We start from the raw sequence: 20,480 nt of genomic DNA on the forward strand, positions 1-20,480 counted from the left end.
ATTAATGACAAGAATATGATTGGGAAAAGTCACTCACTGAGTGTGATATATTCCTCGAGGAAGAAGGCAGATGAGAAATTTAATTCAGATCTGATTGCAGTTCAATATATAGACTAACTGACTAACTTGCATATATAATACAACACGTTATTAAACTCCATACCTAATTTGCTATCTCCCCTAAATGGCTTCATAACAAGAATGTGTAAAGATCCTTTCGACTAAAGAAGATGAACAAATTGACAAAAGTAAATATCCACACTTCAAAGTCACAACTGATCACGCTTTGTGATAAAGTAGTAAGCTGGGTTTGAATTGATCACATTTGTCACAATTAAGTTATAACCACTTCAAACTTAGGTAGTGCTTTATATAGACATGTCACCTCGTTTCATACGTGTCTTTTAAACACATACTATACCCTACCTGGCTTATGTTAGAAAAAAATAATATATTATTTTTCTTTAGTATCTCAAAATAATACCAACGGTAATTGACAAAGTTTTATTAGTATTTTATTAGCCTTAAATGGCATCATTCATTGATAAAATATGATTGTTGACCAAACGGTCACATCACTTGATGGTCACATCTTTTTTGGTCAAAAATATTTACTGCAAACGTATCTTGCAATTCAATTTGGTGCTTTATGACTTTTACTTCATATTAAATATTTGGAACGTTGGCAGATGACAGAGACAATGAGAAATCATCTCTTTCTTGGAGTATATATATATGTATGATTTTGTGTCATCACAGATGGAAGAGAAAAAAAGACAAAGAGCAAATAGTTCTTCTTATTATTATTTCTTTTGCTGGGTTATTACTTTGTGAAATCTTTGTTAGATTCTGGCTCCTAGTTTTGTACTAGAAGAGCTTGTTAACTCGGGGGATACACTATCTCTCGGGTGAATTATCTTAGGACGTTGCCTTCGACACGCCTCAAGCTTTCAAGAATTTCTTACTATTTCCGTGTTTTGTACAACAATTTACAACAATCTTAAGGATAATTCTTGTTGGAGCACGGAAAATTTAACCTTATTTTGTCAAAGAAAGTCTTGTTTATGTTCTTGATGATTTTGATACTTTATGGTGTATCCAAGAGTGAAGTGTACAAGATTAGTGACGTGATCGGATGGACATTTACTTGTTGTCGTGATTACAAATCATGGATGATGGTAAAACTGTTGGTGTTGGAGGTTCTACTCTTGTTATACTTTCAACTATAATTGTCTTTGCTAAATTACTCAACTTTTGAATTATGCTACTAAAGTAGGTAAGTATATCTCTACTCTTTTTAATGAAAATAAACATGGTTACAAGCCCAAAATTATTAATAGAACTTTCAATGAAATTTTTGGGAAAATTGACAATCTGTTGAATCAAAAATTAATTTGGATAAAGTAGATGATATTATTTTTGCGGTCATTTCGAGAGAACATTGAAATCAATGTGAGTAACTGGTAATAGACTCGGTGCTACTAGGCATATTTTGCCAATAAAAATAATTTAACTCTTACATGCATAGGGAGAAGAATTTATATATCTTGGTGAAGAAAATAAATTAAACTCACATCTAGAAAAACTTTGGCATGTTCCTAATATCCAAGCCAATTTGTCTTCTGGGGATTATTATGAAGGTTTTATTTGAATACAATATGGTTTCTTTAATAAAAAATAATGTTTTATGGGCAAAGGATATTGTAACCATGGTTTATTTGCACTTAATGTTTTCGTGTTGTGAATGGAAAAAATATCGCTTATTTGATTGATTCTTTTGATTTATGGCATGCTAGACTTGGACATGTTAGTTCATCTTATATTAAGAAAATATCTCAAGGACTTATTTCGAATGTTAATTTTTCAAGTATTGATAAGTGTGAAATTTATGCCGAGGCTAAACAATTTAAGAAATCACATCTTTTGTGTTGCGAGAATCGATTTATTGGATTTAATGCACACCGATTTGGGAGATTTGAAACAAACTATGACTAGGGGAGGTAAAAGATATTACGTCACATTTATATATGACTTTTCTAGATATACAAAGGTATATTTGTTGAAAAATAAAGATGAAGCTTTTTGAAATGTTTTTGTTGTATAAATCAAGTTGAAAATCAATTGAATAAGAAGATCAAAAGAGTAAGATCTGATAGAGGTGGAGAATATATTTTGTTTAATGATTTTTGTGAAAAGGAAGGAATTATTCATGAAGTTACTCCTCCATACTCACCCGAATCGAATGGAGTAGCTGAACGGAAAAATAGGACTTTAAAAGAAATGATGAATTGTATGCTTGTTAGCTCATGTGCACCGACAATCTTTGGGGTGAAGCTATTTTATCTCGCTTGTCATTTACAAAATAGAATTCCTTACAAGAAATCCGGAAAAACCCTATGAATTGTGGAAAGGTTATTCTCCTAACTTGAAATATTTGAAAGTATGGGGGTGTCTTGCCAAGATGTTACTGCACCCTAAGAAAAGAAAAATAGGGTCCAAGACTTCTCGATTGTATGTTTGTTGGTTATGCTAATAATAAATATAGATTTCTTGTAATCAATATGATGTGATTGAACGCAACACCATAGTAGAAACAAAAAATGCGAGTTTTTTGAGAATATTTTTCCTTTAAAGCGTGATAATATTTCTCATGTTCCTATTTTTCAAAAAGAAAGTACTTCTAGTGTTCCTGTTCTCCAAAATGATTTTGAAAATGAGGATTTGAGGAGAAGTAAAAGGACAAGGATAGAAAAATCTTTTGGTAATGATTTTTTCACTTATATTGTTGATAATGATCCTTTAACTTTTTACGAAGCAATTTCTTCTCCTCATGCATCTTATTGGAAAGAAGTATCAAATCCGAGATAAACTCCATTTTACAAAATAATACGGGAATTAGTTAATTTACCCCCGGATCTAAACCCATTGGTTGTAAGTGGATTTTCGAAGGAAATATAATCTGATGGTTCTATTGATAAATATAAAGCTAGACTTGTTGCTAAAGGCTTTACTCAAAAACAAAATATTGATTATTTTGATACTTATTCTCTTGACTAGAATTTCCTCTATTCGTGTTTTATTTGCATTGGCATCTATTCACAAATTATTTATTCACCAAATGGATGTTAAAACTGCGTTTTTAAATGGTGATTTAGAGGAGGAAATTTATATGGAACAACGAAGGTGTGTTGTGTATGGTCAAGAAAATAAAGTTTGTAAATTAATAAAGTCTTTATATGGTTTAAAACAAGCTCCGAAACAATGGCATGAAAAATTTGATCAAGTTTTGTTAAGTAATGATTTTACCTCTGTTGAAGTAGACAAATGTGTTTATACAAAACTTGTTGATAGTCATTGTGTTATTATATGTCTTTATGTGGATGACATGCTTATCTTTGGTTCTAATCTTGATATAGTAAATGAGACCAAAAAGTTTTTGTCTTCAAATTTTGACATGAAAGATATGGGAGAAGCAAGTGTTATTATGGGCATGAAAATAATTAGAGACAATGATGGTTTGATTTTGACTCAAGGACATTATGTAGAAAAATTCTTAAAAAGTTTGAAAATTTAGTGTACTGCGAGCACTCCTTTTGATTCTAATAGTCAATTGAAAAAGAATCATGGAGAAGCAGTTTCTCAAAATTATTATGCTCAAATTATTGGTAGTTTAATGCATTTGATGAATTTTACTAGACCCGATATCTGGGTAGATTGAATAGATATACTCATAATCCTAACAATGATCATTGGAATGCATTAAGAAGGCTTTTGAAATATTTGAGAGGTACTATGAACTACGGTATTAAATATAGTGGATTTCCCGATGTACTAGAAGGATACAGTGATGCTAACTGGATCTCATAAGATGAGACAAAATCTACTAAAGTGGCTATGTATTTACCCGGGGTGCCATAACATGGAAATCGGCCCAAACGAAGATAATTGCTAGATCCACTATGGAATCCGAATTTGTTGCTTTGGAGTTGGTCATTAATGAAGGTGTAGTGGTTGAGAAACTTAGCAAGTATTCCAATAGGAATAAAACCAACACCTTCTGTGTCTATGCATTGTGATTGTCAAGCAGCGATAGCTATAGCGAAAAATAAATCTTTCAATGGGAAAAATAGACACATACGTTTGAGACATAATGTGATAAAGCATATGCTAAGAGATGGAATTATTTCCATAGATTATGTAAAGTCGTAAATGAATTTAGCAAGGATCCTCCGACTAAACCTTTGCAAAGGAAATTGATAAATTCAAAACATCGAGTGGAATGGGACTTACTATGTCAACTTGAGAAGATCAACAATTTGTAACCCAACCTATGTGATTGGAGATCCCATGAATTAGGTTCATATGGGTAATAATAAGTCATGAGTTGATCGAAGGTGCACTATTAAATCATGTCCCTTCCTATGGTGTGCGACTATAGTGCAATATCTTTAGAAGGCAAAGTGAGGTTGAGCTATAAACTCTTAATCCATTACCATATCTTTATAGGTGGTGTATTCTTCTCAGAATACACTAGATGGGTGGTTATATGAGTGTGAAGTGGTGCCACTTCTATGAAATTGTGACGGATTTCTAGAGCACTCATGAATACCAGGACACGCTGCCCTCTTAGCGCAAAACCGCGATAACGACAAAGATGTTAAATATAATGTGACATAATAAGAATGAGCTTACAAAAGAATTGGTTCATAGAAGTTGTAAACTTCACCAATTGTTCCAGTAAATATAATCTTATTTTGTCTAGAGGAAGTTCATAGTCTACGCGACACCAGATTCGACGCATTATATTTATATGTGAAAACCCAGCAAAACTTTTCATTTTATTTCTTATTATTATTTTGATATATATGGGGGATTGTTAGAAAAAAATAATATATTATTTTTCTTTAGTATCTCAAAATAATACCAACGGTAATTGACAAAGTTTTATTAGTATTTTATTAGCCTTAAATGGCATCATTCATTGATAAAATATGATTGTTGACCAAACGGTCACATCATTTAATGTCACATCTTTTTTGATCAAAAATATTTACTGCAAACGTATCTTGCAATTCAATTTGGTGCTTTATGACTTTTACTTCATATTAAATATTTGGAACGTTGGCAGATGACAGAGACAATGAGAAATCATCTCTTTCTTGGAGTATATATATATGTATGATTTTGTGTCATCACAGATGGAAGAGAAAAAAAGACAAAGAGCAAATAGTTCTTCTTATTATTATTTGTTATTATGCGAAATCTTTGTTAGATTAGACTAACAGTTTTGTCTACCTTGTTAATCCTGGGGGATACACCTATCGGGTGAATTATCCTTACGAAGTGCCTTCGACACGCCACGCTTTCAAGACACTATTTCCGTGTTTTTACAACAATTTACAACAGCTTATTACGTGTTGTTTTATCCAATATAAGCGCATAAGTCCTTTTGTAAAAAATCGGCTTTTACAACGGTAAAAAAATTGTACTTCTCCCCATTCATCTTCGTGTAAATAAAGTCCTAGATCTAAATCTCTTTCTTCTCCATCCCAAAATATCCATCTTTACAGTCGAAATTTTAGAGCTTATCGTGAGCGTAATTTCACGGATAATCACTCAATTTTTATTGCACCAAAATCACTAAATTATCTTTTGTAAACTTGCCTAATTACTATAGAAAGTCACTAAAACATTTTTATAATAAAAACCACTCAACTTTTCACATCAAAATATTGTTGATGTTCAAGTTCTTTGTGCTAGTTTATCTTATGCATATGTGTCCTTCCAACATGTGATATTTGGGCAAAGTTAAGTAACTTTTCGCTATAAAAAATAATATATTGACTGTCATGATATTTAGGTAATTGAGTGATATTTTCATTATAAAATAATTTAATAATTTTAACACGACAAAGTAAAAGTTGAATAATCATCGAAACTATCTTAGAATAGCTAGCTCGTATATCGACTTGCTTTTTCAAATAAGTGCCATCACAGTCATCCATCCTAGAACAATATCAGCATAAACTTGTGTGAAACTTTGGTCCATTTTCTTTTTTTTTTTGGTTTTGCCGTTTCTTTGAAAAAATAAAAATAAAATGTGACAATACACTACCAAATGCACATACTCGAACAACTATAAGCCAAATTTTGTTGGCAAAACCAAAACAAAACAAAAAAATGTCAAGTCTTTTCTCAGTTTGATTCAATTTTCAGTTTGGTTCGGTTGTTCGATTTCCCTTCGAACGCATTTAGGACCAAAAATGGCAATGTGACATGGACTTGGGAGCAGTGAATAAGAAGAGACATTAAAAGTGCAGGTATAAACCGCTTGTTATTCAATAAGCACTGAATTATAAATTCTACTATTATCTGTTTATAAATTTTACTGAAACTATTAAATCATTATAGCATGTTCAAAATAAATACTAGTAACAGTACAGTTAACCCGAAAAAGAAAAAAGAAAAAAAAAAGAATAAAAGGAAAATCAAGCTGCCAAGCTCTTGGATGCAATTTCGAACACGTTCTCCGAGAGTCCCTCAGTAGACAAGATCATCTCCAGTTGTTCCTGTAAAACATAGCATATTTGTTACTCAAATGGAAGTTCACAGATACTTAAAGACATGGATGCATAATGTTTGAGCAAGCAGCTACTAACCTTAGCGAGACTTTGTCGTGTTTCATCATAACGCTTCCACCTAGAGAACGCTGACACCATTCGTGAAGCCACCTGCCATGAGCAAATAGAAAATCGAAAATGTCAATAGTTGTTCAAGCAATTTTTGAGTTGTTTATTGCAAGAATATACTGGACCAACAAGCTGTATCATTTTCCATGATAGTTAAGAAAGAGAGGTGCATGTCTCGTGAATTATACTTCTGAATAAACTAGAAATTATACGTAAGAACCATAACATTTCCCGATAAGTGGTGGAGCTAAAGGGGCCAAAGGGGGTTCATCCACACCCGCCAGAAAAGCACACCATATATGCAAGGTCACCTTTTTATGTATATATAGTAGATAATGAACCCCTTTGGAGAAAATCCTGCCTCCAACACTGCTCGCAATTCATTGGCGAATGTTCATGTGTTTACTGTTGTTCCATTGAAGACTAAAAACAATTGAATAAGTATTTTCAAGAGACCTGTGGATTTATCTTGTCAAGTTGCACCACCAGTTCCCCTAAGAACTTGTAGCCGGAGCCATCCTTGCAGTGGAAGTTGACAGGCGACCCACAAAATCCTCCAATCAACGAATAAACCTGCATTTGTCCAAAATAAAATATCACGTCTTATAATTGACGTAAACTTGAAAGGCATCAAACTAGAAAGCACATACCTTATTCGGATTACGCAGGTCAAAGGATGTATGACTTAGAAGCTTCTTGACATTCTCAACATTACCAGGCATGTCTGACATAGCTTGAAGCGCAAGCCACTTGTTCACAACCTAAGGAAAAATAGAGTGAGATAAAGATAATTTTTATGCTTGTCTTAGTTATGAATAATTTGAAGTCACGCAGGTCAATCAACAATTAGAAAGCAAGAACGGGTCGATGGACAAGAATTACGGTTAATGTTCCCCCTGATGCTAAGTAGGCATTTGGACATAAATTGAGTGATAAGGGTATTTGGATGTTGAAGTCGTGTTAGACATGTATTTCACTTGAAAAAATGTTGAAGTTACTTTTCTTTAAGTTTGGAGTGAAAAATGTCTAACCAAACAGGTTTTGAAAGAAAACCTTGAAAAAAGGGGAATTTTTTTTAGAGCCCGTTTGGATTGGCTTATAAGTTGTTTTCAGCTTTTTTGAGTGTTTGGCTGGCCAGCTTAAAGCCATTTTGTGCTTAAAATAAGCCCAAAAAATTAATTGGGCCAGTTTGGCTTAGCTTATCTAAAGCAGTTTATAAGCTGAAAACAGCTTATAAGCCAAAAAAAAATAAGTTGGCCTACCCCAACTTATTTTTTTTTTGGCTTATAAGCTGTTTCTAGCTTATAAGCTGCTTTTTTTAAGCCTATCCAAACAGGCTCTTAATGTCCAAACGGGCCCTAAGTCTCCGTCGATGGGATTGAAAGATGACATCAAGCAATGGTGCAAGGTACTAGTAAGGCATAGAGATGTACCAAGTAATCATGCTGCCACTTGTTATAGAAATCAGCCAAAATTTCTTCACGAATTGCACGTTGCTGATCAATAGCCACTAAAGCTGCAAACTGATCTGTCATGTTCGTGGCATTTTTGTATTCATTCAATAGAAGTTCTGGGATTTCTGGGTCTTCAAGTGATCCAAGATAACCTGCAGACACAAAAAGGTCAGTGGAATTGTAAGTTGTCAAATTCTGAAATACACTCTATCCAGAGAGATAAGAAGAAAAACGGACCAAGAGCAATATTTTTAAGAGCACGCCGTGCCATATTGTTGTGATCAAACTCATATGCACCAGAGCTCCTGTTGTTTTTAGCCTGCAAAGTATGTCTCAAGTTATGTCTTTATATTTTTCATTAAGAACGGTTTAAAGTAAATTGAGAATTCAGTATTTAAGTAACAATAACAGTTTTAGAGTTTGAGAGGTAATTACAGTGATAAGGAGCTCTTCTTTCAATTCAGAAGCCAGTTGCTTCCTGATAAAAGTCCGGACTGCATGAACGGCATCGGGGTCGGCGACTGTCATCATGTCCATGATTTCTCCTACACCTGGCAAAGTTATTGCCTTTGCAATGAATTCCTGAAAGAAAACAACACCAATTAGCGAAACCTTTTTCTTAGACATGCAACACAAATATCCACAAGAAAAGGGGAAGGTAAGCACCTTATCCAAGCTTGAGTCGGTGAGTATGCTTTTAATCCCTTGCAAAAACTGAGGGTTAAGAACCAAAGCCTTATTCTGTTGGAAATCAGCTACCAGGCTGAGCATCAGCTTCCTTGCCAACACTTGTCCCGCCTCCCAACTAAAGGACAGATAATATTAGTGTTTGATTAATTTCAAATTTGAGATGATCTGAAAAGAAATTGAACGAGAGATCTAGAAAATACGAACCGGTTAAACTCATCAGAATCATGAGCAAGAAGGAAAAGTAGATCATTATCAGTGAGATCAGACTCAAGACGGATGGGAGCACTGAAGCCTCGTAATATAGATGGTGTTGGCCTCTCAGATATGTCATTGAACACAAATTCCTCCTCCTCCTGCATATTACAAGAAAAAATCTTTTATTACATCCTTATTAGGTTATAGGAGGATCAAAATGTTACATAAGCATTATCTACTTTTGATCAAACTCATTTTGCTATGCAATGAGACTAATCTACAATTAGCAGGATATAAGCCAAGACTGCTGTCTGCAGTTCTTCAAAGAACAATGGAAACAACAGAAAAAGTTAGATTCTGCTTTCTACTTGGTAAAAAAATTGTTAATAGCACTTTTGGTCCCTTTATTGGTAAATTCTGATTTTAGTCCCTACGATATCTGACTAAGCACGTTGAACCTTCAATTAGTAAAATTGTGCACTTTTGATCCTTTTGCTTGTGTATATTCACAAATTTATCATAATTATTAATTGTTCTACCACTTGATTATTCATGTGCTATGTTAAGTTTGTAGTGGTACTCTATATCTGATAGTAATATATTTCCATAAATAGTCAAATATAACATATTTTCTACCTGAAGGGACCAAAAACACAGATTTAAGTTAATTGAAGGTAATAAATTTTGTAACATATCACAAGAACCAAAAATAAAATTATCAATAACTTGGGGACCAAAAGTACTATTACCCCAAAAATTAAATATATCCAAAATTAGAATATTGTAATCTGTAAGAAGCTGGTCAAGGCAATTGGCATCTTTATCCATAAGCTAGTTGTTTTATTGGTAACATCAGCAATTACGTTAATGAGTGACATGAAGTAACCTTTCCTTTATTTCTTACTTTCCCAGGAAAAGAATATAGAAAACCACATGCCATATATAGAGTTTAATTAAGTGGAATGGACAGAACAAGTCCATCAAAGTTCTAGGCTAACCTTCATTACACGAAGAACTGTAGTGTATACATTTTGACCACTGCTCGGAAAACTCTCCAATTTCCCGTCATGATAAACGGAAGATAGAGGCATGTCCTTTCCACTTGAATCTAGCAGACCCACTGCAACAGGAATAAACATAGGTTCTTTTGTAGGCTGGCCGGGAGTTGGAGGCACCTCTTGACTGAAAAAACATCAGATGAAATATGTCAGCCTAAACCCTAAAGGTTTGCAGATCTAAACGATAAAGAGTTTTTTTCATTTGTGGCCCGTCGGCCCGCAATTAATTATAGGCGCTAGCCAAATACAGAACTAATAAACTGATTATGTATATTTTGTGTATACAATATGAATATTATACGTATTTTTATACTTGATGTACAAATACTAAACATTTGTTGGCAATTATTCTTTTGAGCGGTCCAAAAGTGTAATTATCCCAAACGAAAATCCATTTTATGTTTTTACCTAAACTTGAGGGAGAAAGTGCGGCCTTCAGCATTATAATTAGTTGTAACCTTCACTACAGGTGTTCCAGCTTGCGAGTACCTGCATTTATGTTTCCATTTAAAAGCTTAACTTTGAGACGAATCACGAATTCTAGTTCGAATCGCAGGAAGGAAGAGTCGGTTACCATAACAAGAAATTAGCAAAATCTGCATTGTTGGCATCTCTCATGGCAGCAAAAAAGTCTTCACAAGTTACTGCTTGACCATCATGCCTCTGGAAATATAAATCTGTGCCCTGAAGGAGAAAGGAGGTATATATCAGATTCTCGAGACTCTCAATTGCAGAAATCAATTGTCGGTATACAATAACAGGCAAGATATTATCTTTTTCTTACTTTTCTGAATCCTTGGCTCCCCAACAGGGTTTTGTACATCCTGACCACTTCAGCTCCCTGATAATGAAAATAGTGAATTAAGCCAATGGTGAACGTGAATCAAAACATTCCCTTACACATGCATAAGCACAGATAAGGTGGGGGGACGAAATGACACATGAGGAGGGCAACAGAGGAAGAAAATTACCTTCTCATATACCGTAACTGCAAGTTCATGAATATTCAAAGCCAGACCAGCCGTCACAAAACCAAAAATCAGTAACAACAATTATCATCAAAATTGGCTCAAAAGAAATTAAACCTCCTCTTCAATGTAAGCCAGTTAACTAAAACTTGCCTGTGTAGAAGTTATCCATCTGTCAACATAAAAAGATGGAAAAAGAAGAATGAGAAAACTTTCCAAGCAGGTGGCATAAAGAAGGTGGGATCCAGCACTTGCTAAACAAGGATCATCCGTATTCAAAGAGATTATCAGTACCTTTATATAAGAATGAGGCCGGACAGGATGAGCCATTGGACCAGCATCCTAAAAATCACGATAATAGTTAGCACATTTAACTAGTCATCCACAATTCAGCTGCTCTAAGAAGCAGGAATATTATAATGACAAGAACTTGAAAGGACTCTTTGAACCTGCGGGAACTGATACATTCGAAGCTTTGAAACATCAGCAATCCTTTTCACAGGACGGCTCCCCAAATCAGACGAAAACTCCTGAATGAATCATTCAAGAACCTTATAAGCTAACGCTACCAAAAAAATGTCTCTGTATATATCCATCATATACAGGAATACATCCACCAACCTGATCACGGAAAACAGTAAGTCCTTCCTTTAAACTGAGCTGGAACCAGTCACGACATGTAACTCTGCATTGAGCTCAATAGTTAATATAAGTCTTTAACATAGACACGAGAATATTAACCAGCTTTTTATTTTCTGTGAAAAGGGGAGATTGGGTAATGGACAAACCTGTTGCCTGTCCAATTGTGGAAGTACTGCAACATGACAAGAAATGGTGATTCACTCAAGAGTCAGTATACAAGACAAAGTTCATGAATTTCAATAGCTTAATGAGAAAATATCACAAACCTCATGTCCAATCACACCCAATATTGCCGCATAATCAGCATCTGTTGCAGTTTCTGGGGACGCCAGGACAAGCTTGGAATTGAATATCTGTTGAAAGCAAAAGTCAAATAATTAGGTGATAGTTAAAAAAAAAAGTCATAAATAGGACAACAAAATGCAATAACATTTGGAATATCATACATTCAAACTCTTGTTTTCCATCGCTCCCCTGGCAATCAAATGGAAAAACAGGTTATGATCCATAGAAAAATTAGAAGAAAAGATTAATATCAGAGAATAAAAATTGACAAAGTGAAGAAAAAAGAGAACTAACATGTTAAAATCAGGAACAGCAACAATATTAAAAAGATCCAGGTCATACTCCCGCCCGAAAACCTGTTTGAAAATTTTAAAAGAAAGTTGATGAGATCATAAATAAGACAACGAAGATATTTAACTTGATGTTAATCAAAGAAATCAAAATTTCACCTCTTCGTCCCACTTCATAGCTGCCTTGAGAGAATACATGGCATGTTCTGTCTTGGGCAAATCTTGTGGTGGGGTCCAGATTCTAAGGGAGACCTTACGGCCGGAACAAGTTGTAAATGTGTCATCTCTGCTCTCCAACTGACCGGCAACCAACGCAAAAAGATAACTGGGCTTCTTGAAAGGATCCTCCCAAACAGTAAAATGTTTTCCGCCCTGCAAAAAACAAAAAGGGATAATTACATTTTTGGACCGCTCAAGAAAACAAATGCCAGAAAATGTATAGGTCTTGTATATTAAGTAAAAATATACATATTGTATACATATAATATACAGTATCAGTGTCTAGTTTTTGTATATTTTGGCTACCGCCCATAATTAATTTCGGCCGGCAGGCCAAAAGTTAGAAAGCCCAAAAAATGAGAACAATAATTTGATGAGTTGCATAAGGGTTAGTATAAAACAACTATTTGTAAAGGAAGAACCAAATGTACCTCAAGATCTCCTTGCTCTATAAGGTTTCCATTTGACAACAATACAGGGTACAAAGATTTGTCTGCCTCTATGCGACAAGTGTATCTCGCCATAATGTCAGGACGATCCTAGTGGAAAAATAATAGCCTTTCAAGGAAAGACAATAACATCATAAAGGCCAAAAAATAAATGCAGACCTGATAGAATGTAATTTTACGGAAACCCTCAGCCTCACATTGGGTACAGAAATTCCCTGATGACTTGTAAAGCCCCTGAAGTAAATACAGATAACGTAAATAATTTAAGCATAGAAACCAAAAAAACCTTTTCAGTCTCACTAAAATTTGAAATGCAAGGAAAAATTGCAAATAAAACAAAATCTTGCCCTACTATTTTACCTCTAAGGATGTGTTCTTCTGAGGATATATTTCTGTCACAATCTCCAAGGTGAATTTGCTACTTGGAGGGGATTTCAGAGTCAGGTAGCGCGAGTCCACGTGGAAATCTTCCTCCTAAAACACATTAATCGTATCGTATATGAGTAAAAGTAACATCATGTGACATGTGTCTTATGTAAAATGTAATGGATATCTTTGATAATTCTAGGAGCACGACTTTGAGATAAGTACCTTCAGTGGATTGCCATTGATCTTTACTGATTGCAACTTCAGATCTCGCCCATCTAGGACAAGTGGGAAAGACTGACCTGTTCAAGATAAATTAGCAACCACTGTGAGTTCTGGAAAAAAAAAAAAAGAGCTTCAATAGCAAAAAACTATGTATCGTTTAATTCAAGTATGTCAACCCAACGAAACGTTAAAGGAAGTATGAAATTTTCAGAAAATTTTCTTTAAGAAACATATTATGGATGAAAAATAAGCAAATCAGAAGGGGGAACAAGATTTACCTTCAACTCTGGGGTTGACAGCAATTTTGGAAGCAACAATAGTGCTTTCCTCACCCAGTGTGAATTTCAGATCCAGCTAAATAGTGAAATTTGATTTAGACTCATTTAACTTGGAGAAAATCCAAACTTTCACCTAAAATGAAGGTCAAGAATCAAGGGACATACCGTGTCAAAATAGTAATCAGGTTGTTTGTAATCCTTCAAAAAGATTTCCTTTGGTGCTTCCATCTTCGATTCTTCTACTTCTTTCGGCAGAGGTTCAGTTGCAACTGAACAGATTAATCTCCGATCTATTCTTCTAGGTTGCTGGGAAACATCCAAACATACAAAATAAACGTTAGCATAGAAAAGCATTATTGGTAAAATATGCAAGTATGTTATTATCTGGACGTAATTGCTTACAACTAATGAAAAGCGTGCGATTTGACACCCCCTCCAATGTGTAACCTAGTACAAAGAGCAAAACGGCTGAATATAAGAAAAGAGTAAAAGAAGGACTAGACAAAGTAAGACAATGCATTAAAAACCAAAAGCAGATAAGTAATGTGTCTAGCAAAAACGAGTCAAGAAATATTCACAAACCTCCGAAGTGAGGTATTGTTTATATCTGCAGATGTCCCTCGAACGCCCAACTGAAGTAACACGGCAACTTGCCTGAAACTACAGAGAAAGAACGGAAAGCAATTCTTAGTCGAAATCAAGTTATTAAAAGCTAGCTTACATTAAGTATATATACTTCAAAAGCACCATTAACACACCCAAGAAAGTCCAAAATCTAAAAGAAATAAAATAACAGTGTGTGAGAAAGACTAGAACCAATTAAAAGTACTACTAATAAATGCCAGAACCTAAAAGGATAAGCCTTTCCCAGTACCAAACATAGGGATGAATTAATTGTGCCTCTCTAAGTACAATTCCGTAACAGCAACATCGATAAAGCTGGAAAACATCACTTGTCTAGTTGGTGCAAAACACCTATACCACTACTTGACTCTCAAATAACTAACACCACTTTCAAGTTTTGCATTATTGCTTAGCATTGTTTGCTTATAGAATGAAAAAAAGGAGTTGGATAATCACAGGAGCATTGGAGATCAAACCCAAGAGACACGTCTTCGAAAAACTTGAACCCTTGCAAGGCAGAATCAACCGAGCCATCGGCAAACCACACAACGCCTAAGTAATCTACTGTTGATAATAATAGTTAGGTTCAATCTTCACAGCCAAACCCAAATAGTTCACTAATCTAAGATTCTAAAATAACTCTTCACAAAATACAAGCCAACCCCAGGTTAAAAAATCCAAAAAAGAATCAATCTTTACAAAATATAAGACAACCCCATGTAGAAAAATCCTATAAAAATTCAATCTTTACAAAATATATGGCAACCCCAAGTTAACAATCCTATAAAGATTCAATCTTTACCAAATATAAGGCAACCCCAGGACAAAAATTCCAATAAAGATTCAATCTTTACAAATTACAAGGCAAACCCAAGTGATTAATTTTGAAAGCAAACCAAAAAAAGCCACTCAGATCAAGAAAAGACTACTAATAGCACAAGTGAAATAAGAGAAGCAAGCAATGGCTCTTAAAAGGGTTTGACAGATATATGGATAATCCAAAGAATATGGACAAGAAAAAATCAATTAAAAGGACATCTAAAAATTTGAAATATTGTCAGAAAGTAATCAAAAAAAAAATATTATTCAAAATTGAGTATTAATGGTTTACCTCTGATTGCAAAAGGGTTGATCAACAAGAACAAGAAAGTAGTCCTGTGTATAATCAACAAAACGCAACCCCAGTTTAAAGATATCTTTGTAAAGATGAAGATATTTGTGATCTATGAAGTGACATATATAGTGGCGTACTAGGTATTTTTCAGTAAAATTCAGGTTTTTTTGTTTTTCAAGAAAAATGGTCCCATTGGTGAGATAATTATAATAGGATTGGATCTTTTTGCGGTTGTTTTTTGTTTAATATAAAAATCTTTTTTTTTTTTTTTTTTTGGTGGGGCTGAAAACTAGGTTCTTAAAGGGGACATTTCGCACAAATACCTATCTTGGGTGGTCTTTAATTCCTGTCCCTCAAATCGCTGGTCTTTAATTTTTATTCTTTAGCATTTTAAGTAATAAAAAAATGATCGAATCTTGGCATCAAAAAAATAAAAAAAGAAATTTGGCCTATCCTAATCGATGGCTCAATTTCACCCTTTTCGGGCAAAGTTTTTATAAACTTATGCAGAGCGAATTAGTTACTACATAACTTGTGTCTGATAACTTTGTTTCTACCGAACTTATGCCGGCTTTGCTTGAAATTTTTTTTGGTCTACTCTGCTAGATCGAACCCAGAATCTCTAATTTCGTAGACCAGCGAATAGGGGTATTTTAACCCACAAATTTCATTAAATGAGAAGCAGAGACAAAAATTAAAAAGCAGCAATTTGAGGGACAAAAATTAAAAACCAAACTGTATGAAAGGAATCCGCGCAAAAAAAATGTTTTAAAGGAAAGAAGTAAATATTGGGCTAAAATACTGCTTTGTTCAATGCAAGATTGACAACTCATTATAGGTAATGGACCTTGAGTATATTATTATTGGAAGTTGGAACCTTAACCAAACAAAAAAAAAAAAAAAAAAGTAACATATTTGAATTCATTTATATTATCGAGCATCTATCATACGACGCCTTTAGATACTCAGATGTCACAAAAAGAATATAAACACAACTTTTGTGTAAGTACTTTTCACCAATTGAAAATCCCCTTCGCACACTAAATTAGACCGTCAATTTCATGAGATGAAATTAATTTCAAGACCTCTGTGTGCTAAAAAGGAATCAAAATAAAGAATTTAATGTAAGTTTATATTAAAGAGAGCAACGGTTACAAAATATGTCAACATGATACCAAAAGAATATTGTAGTTGAAGTCTTTACCAAGCTTTTCAGATCTCTGTATTGGTTCGAATTAAAGTTGCAATTATTAAACTGAATTGTAACGTTCCCTTGTAATTTAAGATATTACAATTTCACCAAATATAATCATATTCTAGAAATTAAAAATACTTTGAAAGAGATCAATTTTTATGTGATATGTACGGTAAATCGACGGTGTATTAGAAATAAATCCAAGATTATAAACCCCTCTGTACTCAGAAAATTGTCACATTTAAACTTTATATTATAAAGAAACAAAAAGTTGTGGGTCATTTGCAGTTTTGTTCCTTATTTTGTGCTCGTCTTTAATTTTTTCCCTTCAAATGGGCGGGACTGTAACTATTTGCTCTTCAAATCAAACTTATGCCTAGACGCTACGCATCAATGATATCCGTAACTTATGCCATCGCCTTTAGAAAACTTATGTCTCGCTAGATATAAATTGATTTGAAGGACAATAATTACAGACCAGCCCATTTGAAAGGCAAAAATTAAAGACAAGTCCAATTAAAAACCAGTCCGTTTGAAGGGCACCCGTGCAATTACTTCAAAAGTTGTGTTTTGACAAAATGAATATGATAACTGGACAACAAAAAATTGCGCGAATTGTCCTTCATATGGACTGGTCTTTAATATTTGTCCCTCAAATTGTTGATGCTTTTAATTTTTGTCACCTACTTCACATTTAATGAAGATTTATGGGCGAAAGTATCCTTATTTTAGCTTTATACAAATACGAGATAGCGAGTTGAACTTGTGAGAGGAAAAAAAAATGCAAGTCAAGGTTTTGATAGATACTATGCCAATTCAGGGCAAAGACATTAATTATATATAGTAAACATACGCGTGTCTCGGATATAGTTTTGTAGCAAGGTTATACTACAAACTATGCCTGAAAAGGCACATGCTACAAAACTATGCCTTAAGCGCATAATCTTTTAATAATCATAGTATCTATGAAAATCTTGCCTTGCGAAATTGTTTGTTTGTTTTTTTTTTTTTTTTTTAACTCTGGTGGGATTCGAATCCAGAATGTCAGGGATATTTTCGATCACTTTTTTATTACTTAAAGTGCTGAAAGGAAAAAAAAAAAAAAAAAACACCAATTTGAGGTGCAAAAATCAAGGACCACCCCCGCTATATGGCATTTCTGCGAATGAGCCACTGGAAAATCCACCCGGCCCAATCTCTACAAAGTGGGCTAGCATGACTACAGATTGTGGACCATTGGGCTTCAGGTCCATTTTCTTGCACATAAAATGATCCAACAAGAATTTTTTAGGCAAATATATATACGTAGTATAGAAGAGGGATATTTACGATACTTACGTATTTTTTAAAAAGCATAAAAATATATCAATAAACTTGTTACAAAATCTATGCGAATTAGGTAAATTAAAAAGAAGCAAATAAAACACATTAAATAAGGTAAGGAAATCGTTTTTACTTATTTTATCAACTTTTCTCTCTCCATTCAAATTTTAGAGATATAGTTCCCTGATTTTCTTCAACTTTTGCTTCCTTATTTCATCCACTTTTCTCTCCCCCCATTCAAAATTAAGAGATATTGTTACCTAATTTTCTCTAACTTTTACTCAAAAAGTCCATTATAATCGGTAATTTTTATGTACACGATGTTCATACACCAAAAAACATATATGTATAATTTTCGTATGCAATATGTATAACTGTATAGATTCTTATAATTTTATATATGAAATATGCATAAAAATTGTATGTGTATTTTGATTATTATAACGTACATATAAATTGTATAAAATCTAATTAAAGTATGTATAAATTTTAAGAAAAACATGTACAATAAACTTGTAATTGATACAAATCAGATTCCATACAAAGTTCATACACCAGAAAATAAATATATATTAATTTTTTTATGCAATATGTATAAATGTATAAATTCGTTTTAATTTCTATATATGAAATATGTATAAAAGTTGTATGTATAGTGTGATTATGATAAAGTACATATAAATTGTATAAAATCTGATCAAAATATGTATAGATTATGAGAAAGTATATATGTATAATAAGTTTTTTGATTGATACAAACCAAATTCCATTCACTTTTCAGACACATATCAGTTTTCAACTTTTTTAAGACTAATTGATATCGAATTTGTTTGCATTTAAACACACATTGTCTTAGGCCGCATATATCTAAAAAATGACATATAGCACACTTATGCACATCTCATACATTTATTAGTTTTTCAACATTTTTTAAAAGCTAGGCTTTATAATTTATCTGATTTTCAAATCACACAATGATCATATATATCTCAAACGATACAAATCAAATTTATATACAACTAATACACAAGTTAGTAATCAAAAATACTTTGTAATATTGGTTTGAAAATTTATATTAGGAGAGAAGCTGGATTTTGGGTATGAAAATGGTGTCGAGAGGGAGAGAGAGAGAAAAATATTTTTAAAAAGAAGAAGAAGCTGAATGGTAACTATCCTAGAACTAGATTAGTGTACGTGCTTTGCGCCTAACCAAAGCGCGTACCTCATTTGACAACACATATTATTGAGAAAAATTACACTTGGCTGCTAACTTCGTCGTTAAATTGCTCATAGCGAAGAATATTTTTTATAATTCATTGCTAATCCATCGCTAAATAGGATTGTTTCAAGCCTATTTCGTCCCATTTTTCCGATAATAAAATTTCAGCTAAATGATAGAACACGAGAAATTATCAGAAAAGGAGAACTTATTGCCAATTGTTGATTTTTAGCTATGCATTTACATGATTAGAAGAATCAATATAGACAAATTATCTTACTACGTCATAGAGTTCCAGTCACAAACTGTGACTTCTACAATGAACTGTAACTTGTCAACAGTCAACACAAGTTCTCAAAGTATTGATGTGAATTACAACCTACACAAACCTAAGGTGATCTGTTTGTCGCTCCGACCACCGATAACAAACGATAGAAAATATTCTAATTATATATAATTCATATATAATCTTAAAAGTTTTAATAACCGGGGATAAAAGAAAGCCGTAAAATAAGAACTAAAAAATGTCTCTGAAAGCAATCCTCTATCCAACCACGTATAAGATATATTCAATACATTAATCTCCAAATTTTCCATGAAAGATGATAGAAAATCATATTTCAGATTAAACAAAAGTTTGCTTGGCCCCAAATTAAAACTATGACTCATAATTCGCGTTGGTGTCCAAACAACTTTTCAAAATTCTTGAAACAAAAAGGTCGTTTCGTTCCTTATATAGTGAACGGAATTACTTTTGTAATATTTGTTGTATGGTGCAATTATGTTTTTTTAAAAAAAAAAAAATTAACCAAAGGTCATAAATTAAAAGAAAATCAAAGTTGCAGAATCCTAGAAGGCTTATATTTTGTTTTTTCGATTCACATTTCACAATTGTGTCGAAAGTTTTCTTGTTGACCCGATACTATAATAATTTAAAGTAATCCTAAATTTTAGGTACATAATTCAAATATGAAAAGTTTAATAATTAAATTTTAATGATTTTTTAAGTTTTAAATATTAGAAAAATTATTAATGACTATTTTTTCTATTGTTGAGTCTTTTAATGAAGGGCAAAAGACTCAATCAATATTTCTAAGGTCATTAGTGTACATGCGTTGCACGTGTTTTTTGCGACCATCGCACATAAGTAATAGAATATAAATAAGAATAAAATATGTTTTTGCAAAGTTGGTGGGA

The 20,480-nt window shown here is 33.2% G+C and overlaps 1 protein-coding gene across 4 annotated transcripts; it reads right to left on the bottom strand.

The window, feature by feature from the left end:
- Window positions 1-6,315: 6,315 nt before the first annotated feature.
- On the bottom strand, window positions 6,316-15,734 carry LOC132030554 (puromycin-sensitive aminopeptidase). 4 transcript variants are annotated; one of them, XM_059420236.1, is made up of 33 exons: window positions 15,544-15,734; window positions 14,889-14,993; window positions 14,391-14,468; window positions 14,211-14,255; window positions 13,974-14,114; window positions 13,809-13,884; window positions 13,531-13,607; window positions 13,300-13,413; window positions 13,099-13,173; window positions 12,922-13,029; window positions 12,431-12,643; window positions 12,276-12,337; window positions 12,143-12,170; window positions 11,963-12,049; window positions 11,843-11,868; window positions 11,676-11,739; window positions 11,504-11,584; window positions 11,349-11,396; window positions 11,208-11,226; window positions 11,058-11,074; window positions 10,871-10,927; window positions 10,661-10,770; window positions 10,495-10,575; window positions 10,027-10,210; window positions 9,038-9,186; window positions 8,810-8,948; window positions 8,579-8,725; window positions 8,381-8,462; window positions 8,123-8,295; window positions 7,340-7,450; window positions 7,146-7,262; window positions 6,660-6,731; window positions 6,316-6,569 (listed from the first exon to the last, which is right to left on the bottom strand). In XM_059420236.1, the coding sequence occupies exons 2-33, from the start codon at window positions 14,964-14,966 to the stop codon at window positions 6,489-6,491; spliced, it is 2,940 nt and encodes a 979-aa protein (XP_059276219.1). In that variant the 5' UTR covers window positions 14,967-14,993; window positions 15,544-15,734; the 3' UTR covers window positions 6,316-6,488. The 4 variants fall into 4 exon arrangements, with proteins under 4 accessions (XP_059276219.1, XP_059276218.1, XP_059276221.1 ...); XM_059420235.1 differs by having other exon boundaries at window positions 14,889-14,996; XM_059420238.1 differs by lacking the exon at window positions 14,889-14,993 and having other exon boundaries at window positions 15,544-15,732.
- Between the last annotated feature and the right edge of the window lie 4,746 nt (window positions 15,735-20,480).

This window comes from Lycium ferocissimum, chromosome 9, assembly GCF_029784015.1.
Source record: "Lycium ferocissimum isolate CSIRO_LF1 chromosome 9, AGI_CSIRO_Lferr_CH_V1, whole genome shotgun sequence".
In the NCBI taxonomy this organism is placed as follows: domain Eukaryota; kingdom Viridiplantae; phylum Streptophyta; class Magnoliopsida; order Solanales; family Solanaceae; genus Lycium; species Lycium ferocissimum.

What these genes read in the sequence shown, in the direction of transcription:
- LOC132030554 (XM_059420236.1), bottom strand. Translation starts at nt 14,966, where the DNA reads ATGGCTCGGTTGATTCTGCCTTGCAAGGGTTCAAGTTTTTCGAAGACG. An exon ending in TCGCACGCTTTTCATTAGTT is followed by an intron (nt 14,115 to 14,210) that starts GTAAGCAATTAC and finishes GATGTTTCCCAG; the next exon opens with CAACCTAGAAGAATAGATCG. An exon ending in ACTTTCTCCCTCAAGTTTAG is followed by an intron (nt 10,211 to 10,494) that starts GTAAAAACATAA and finishes ATGTTTTTTCAG; the next exon opens with TCAAGAGGTGCCTCCAACTC.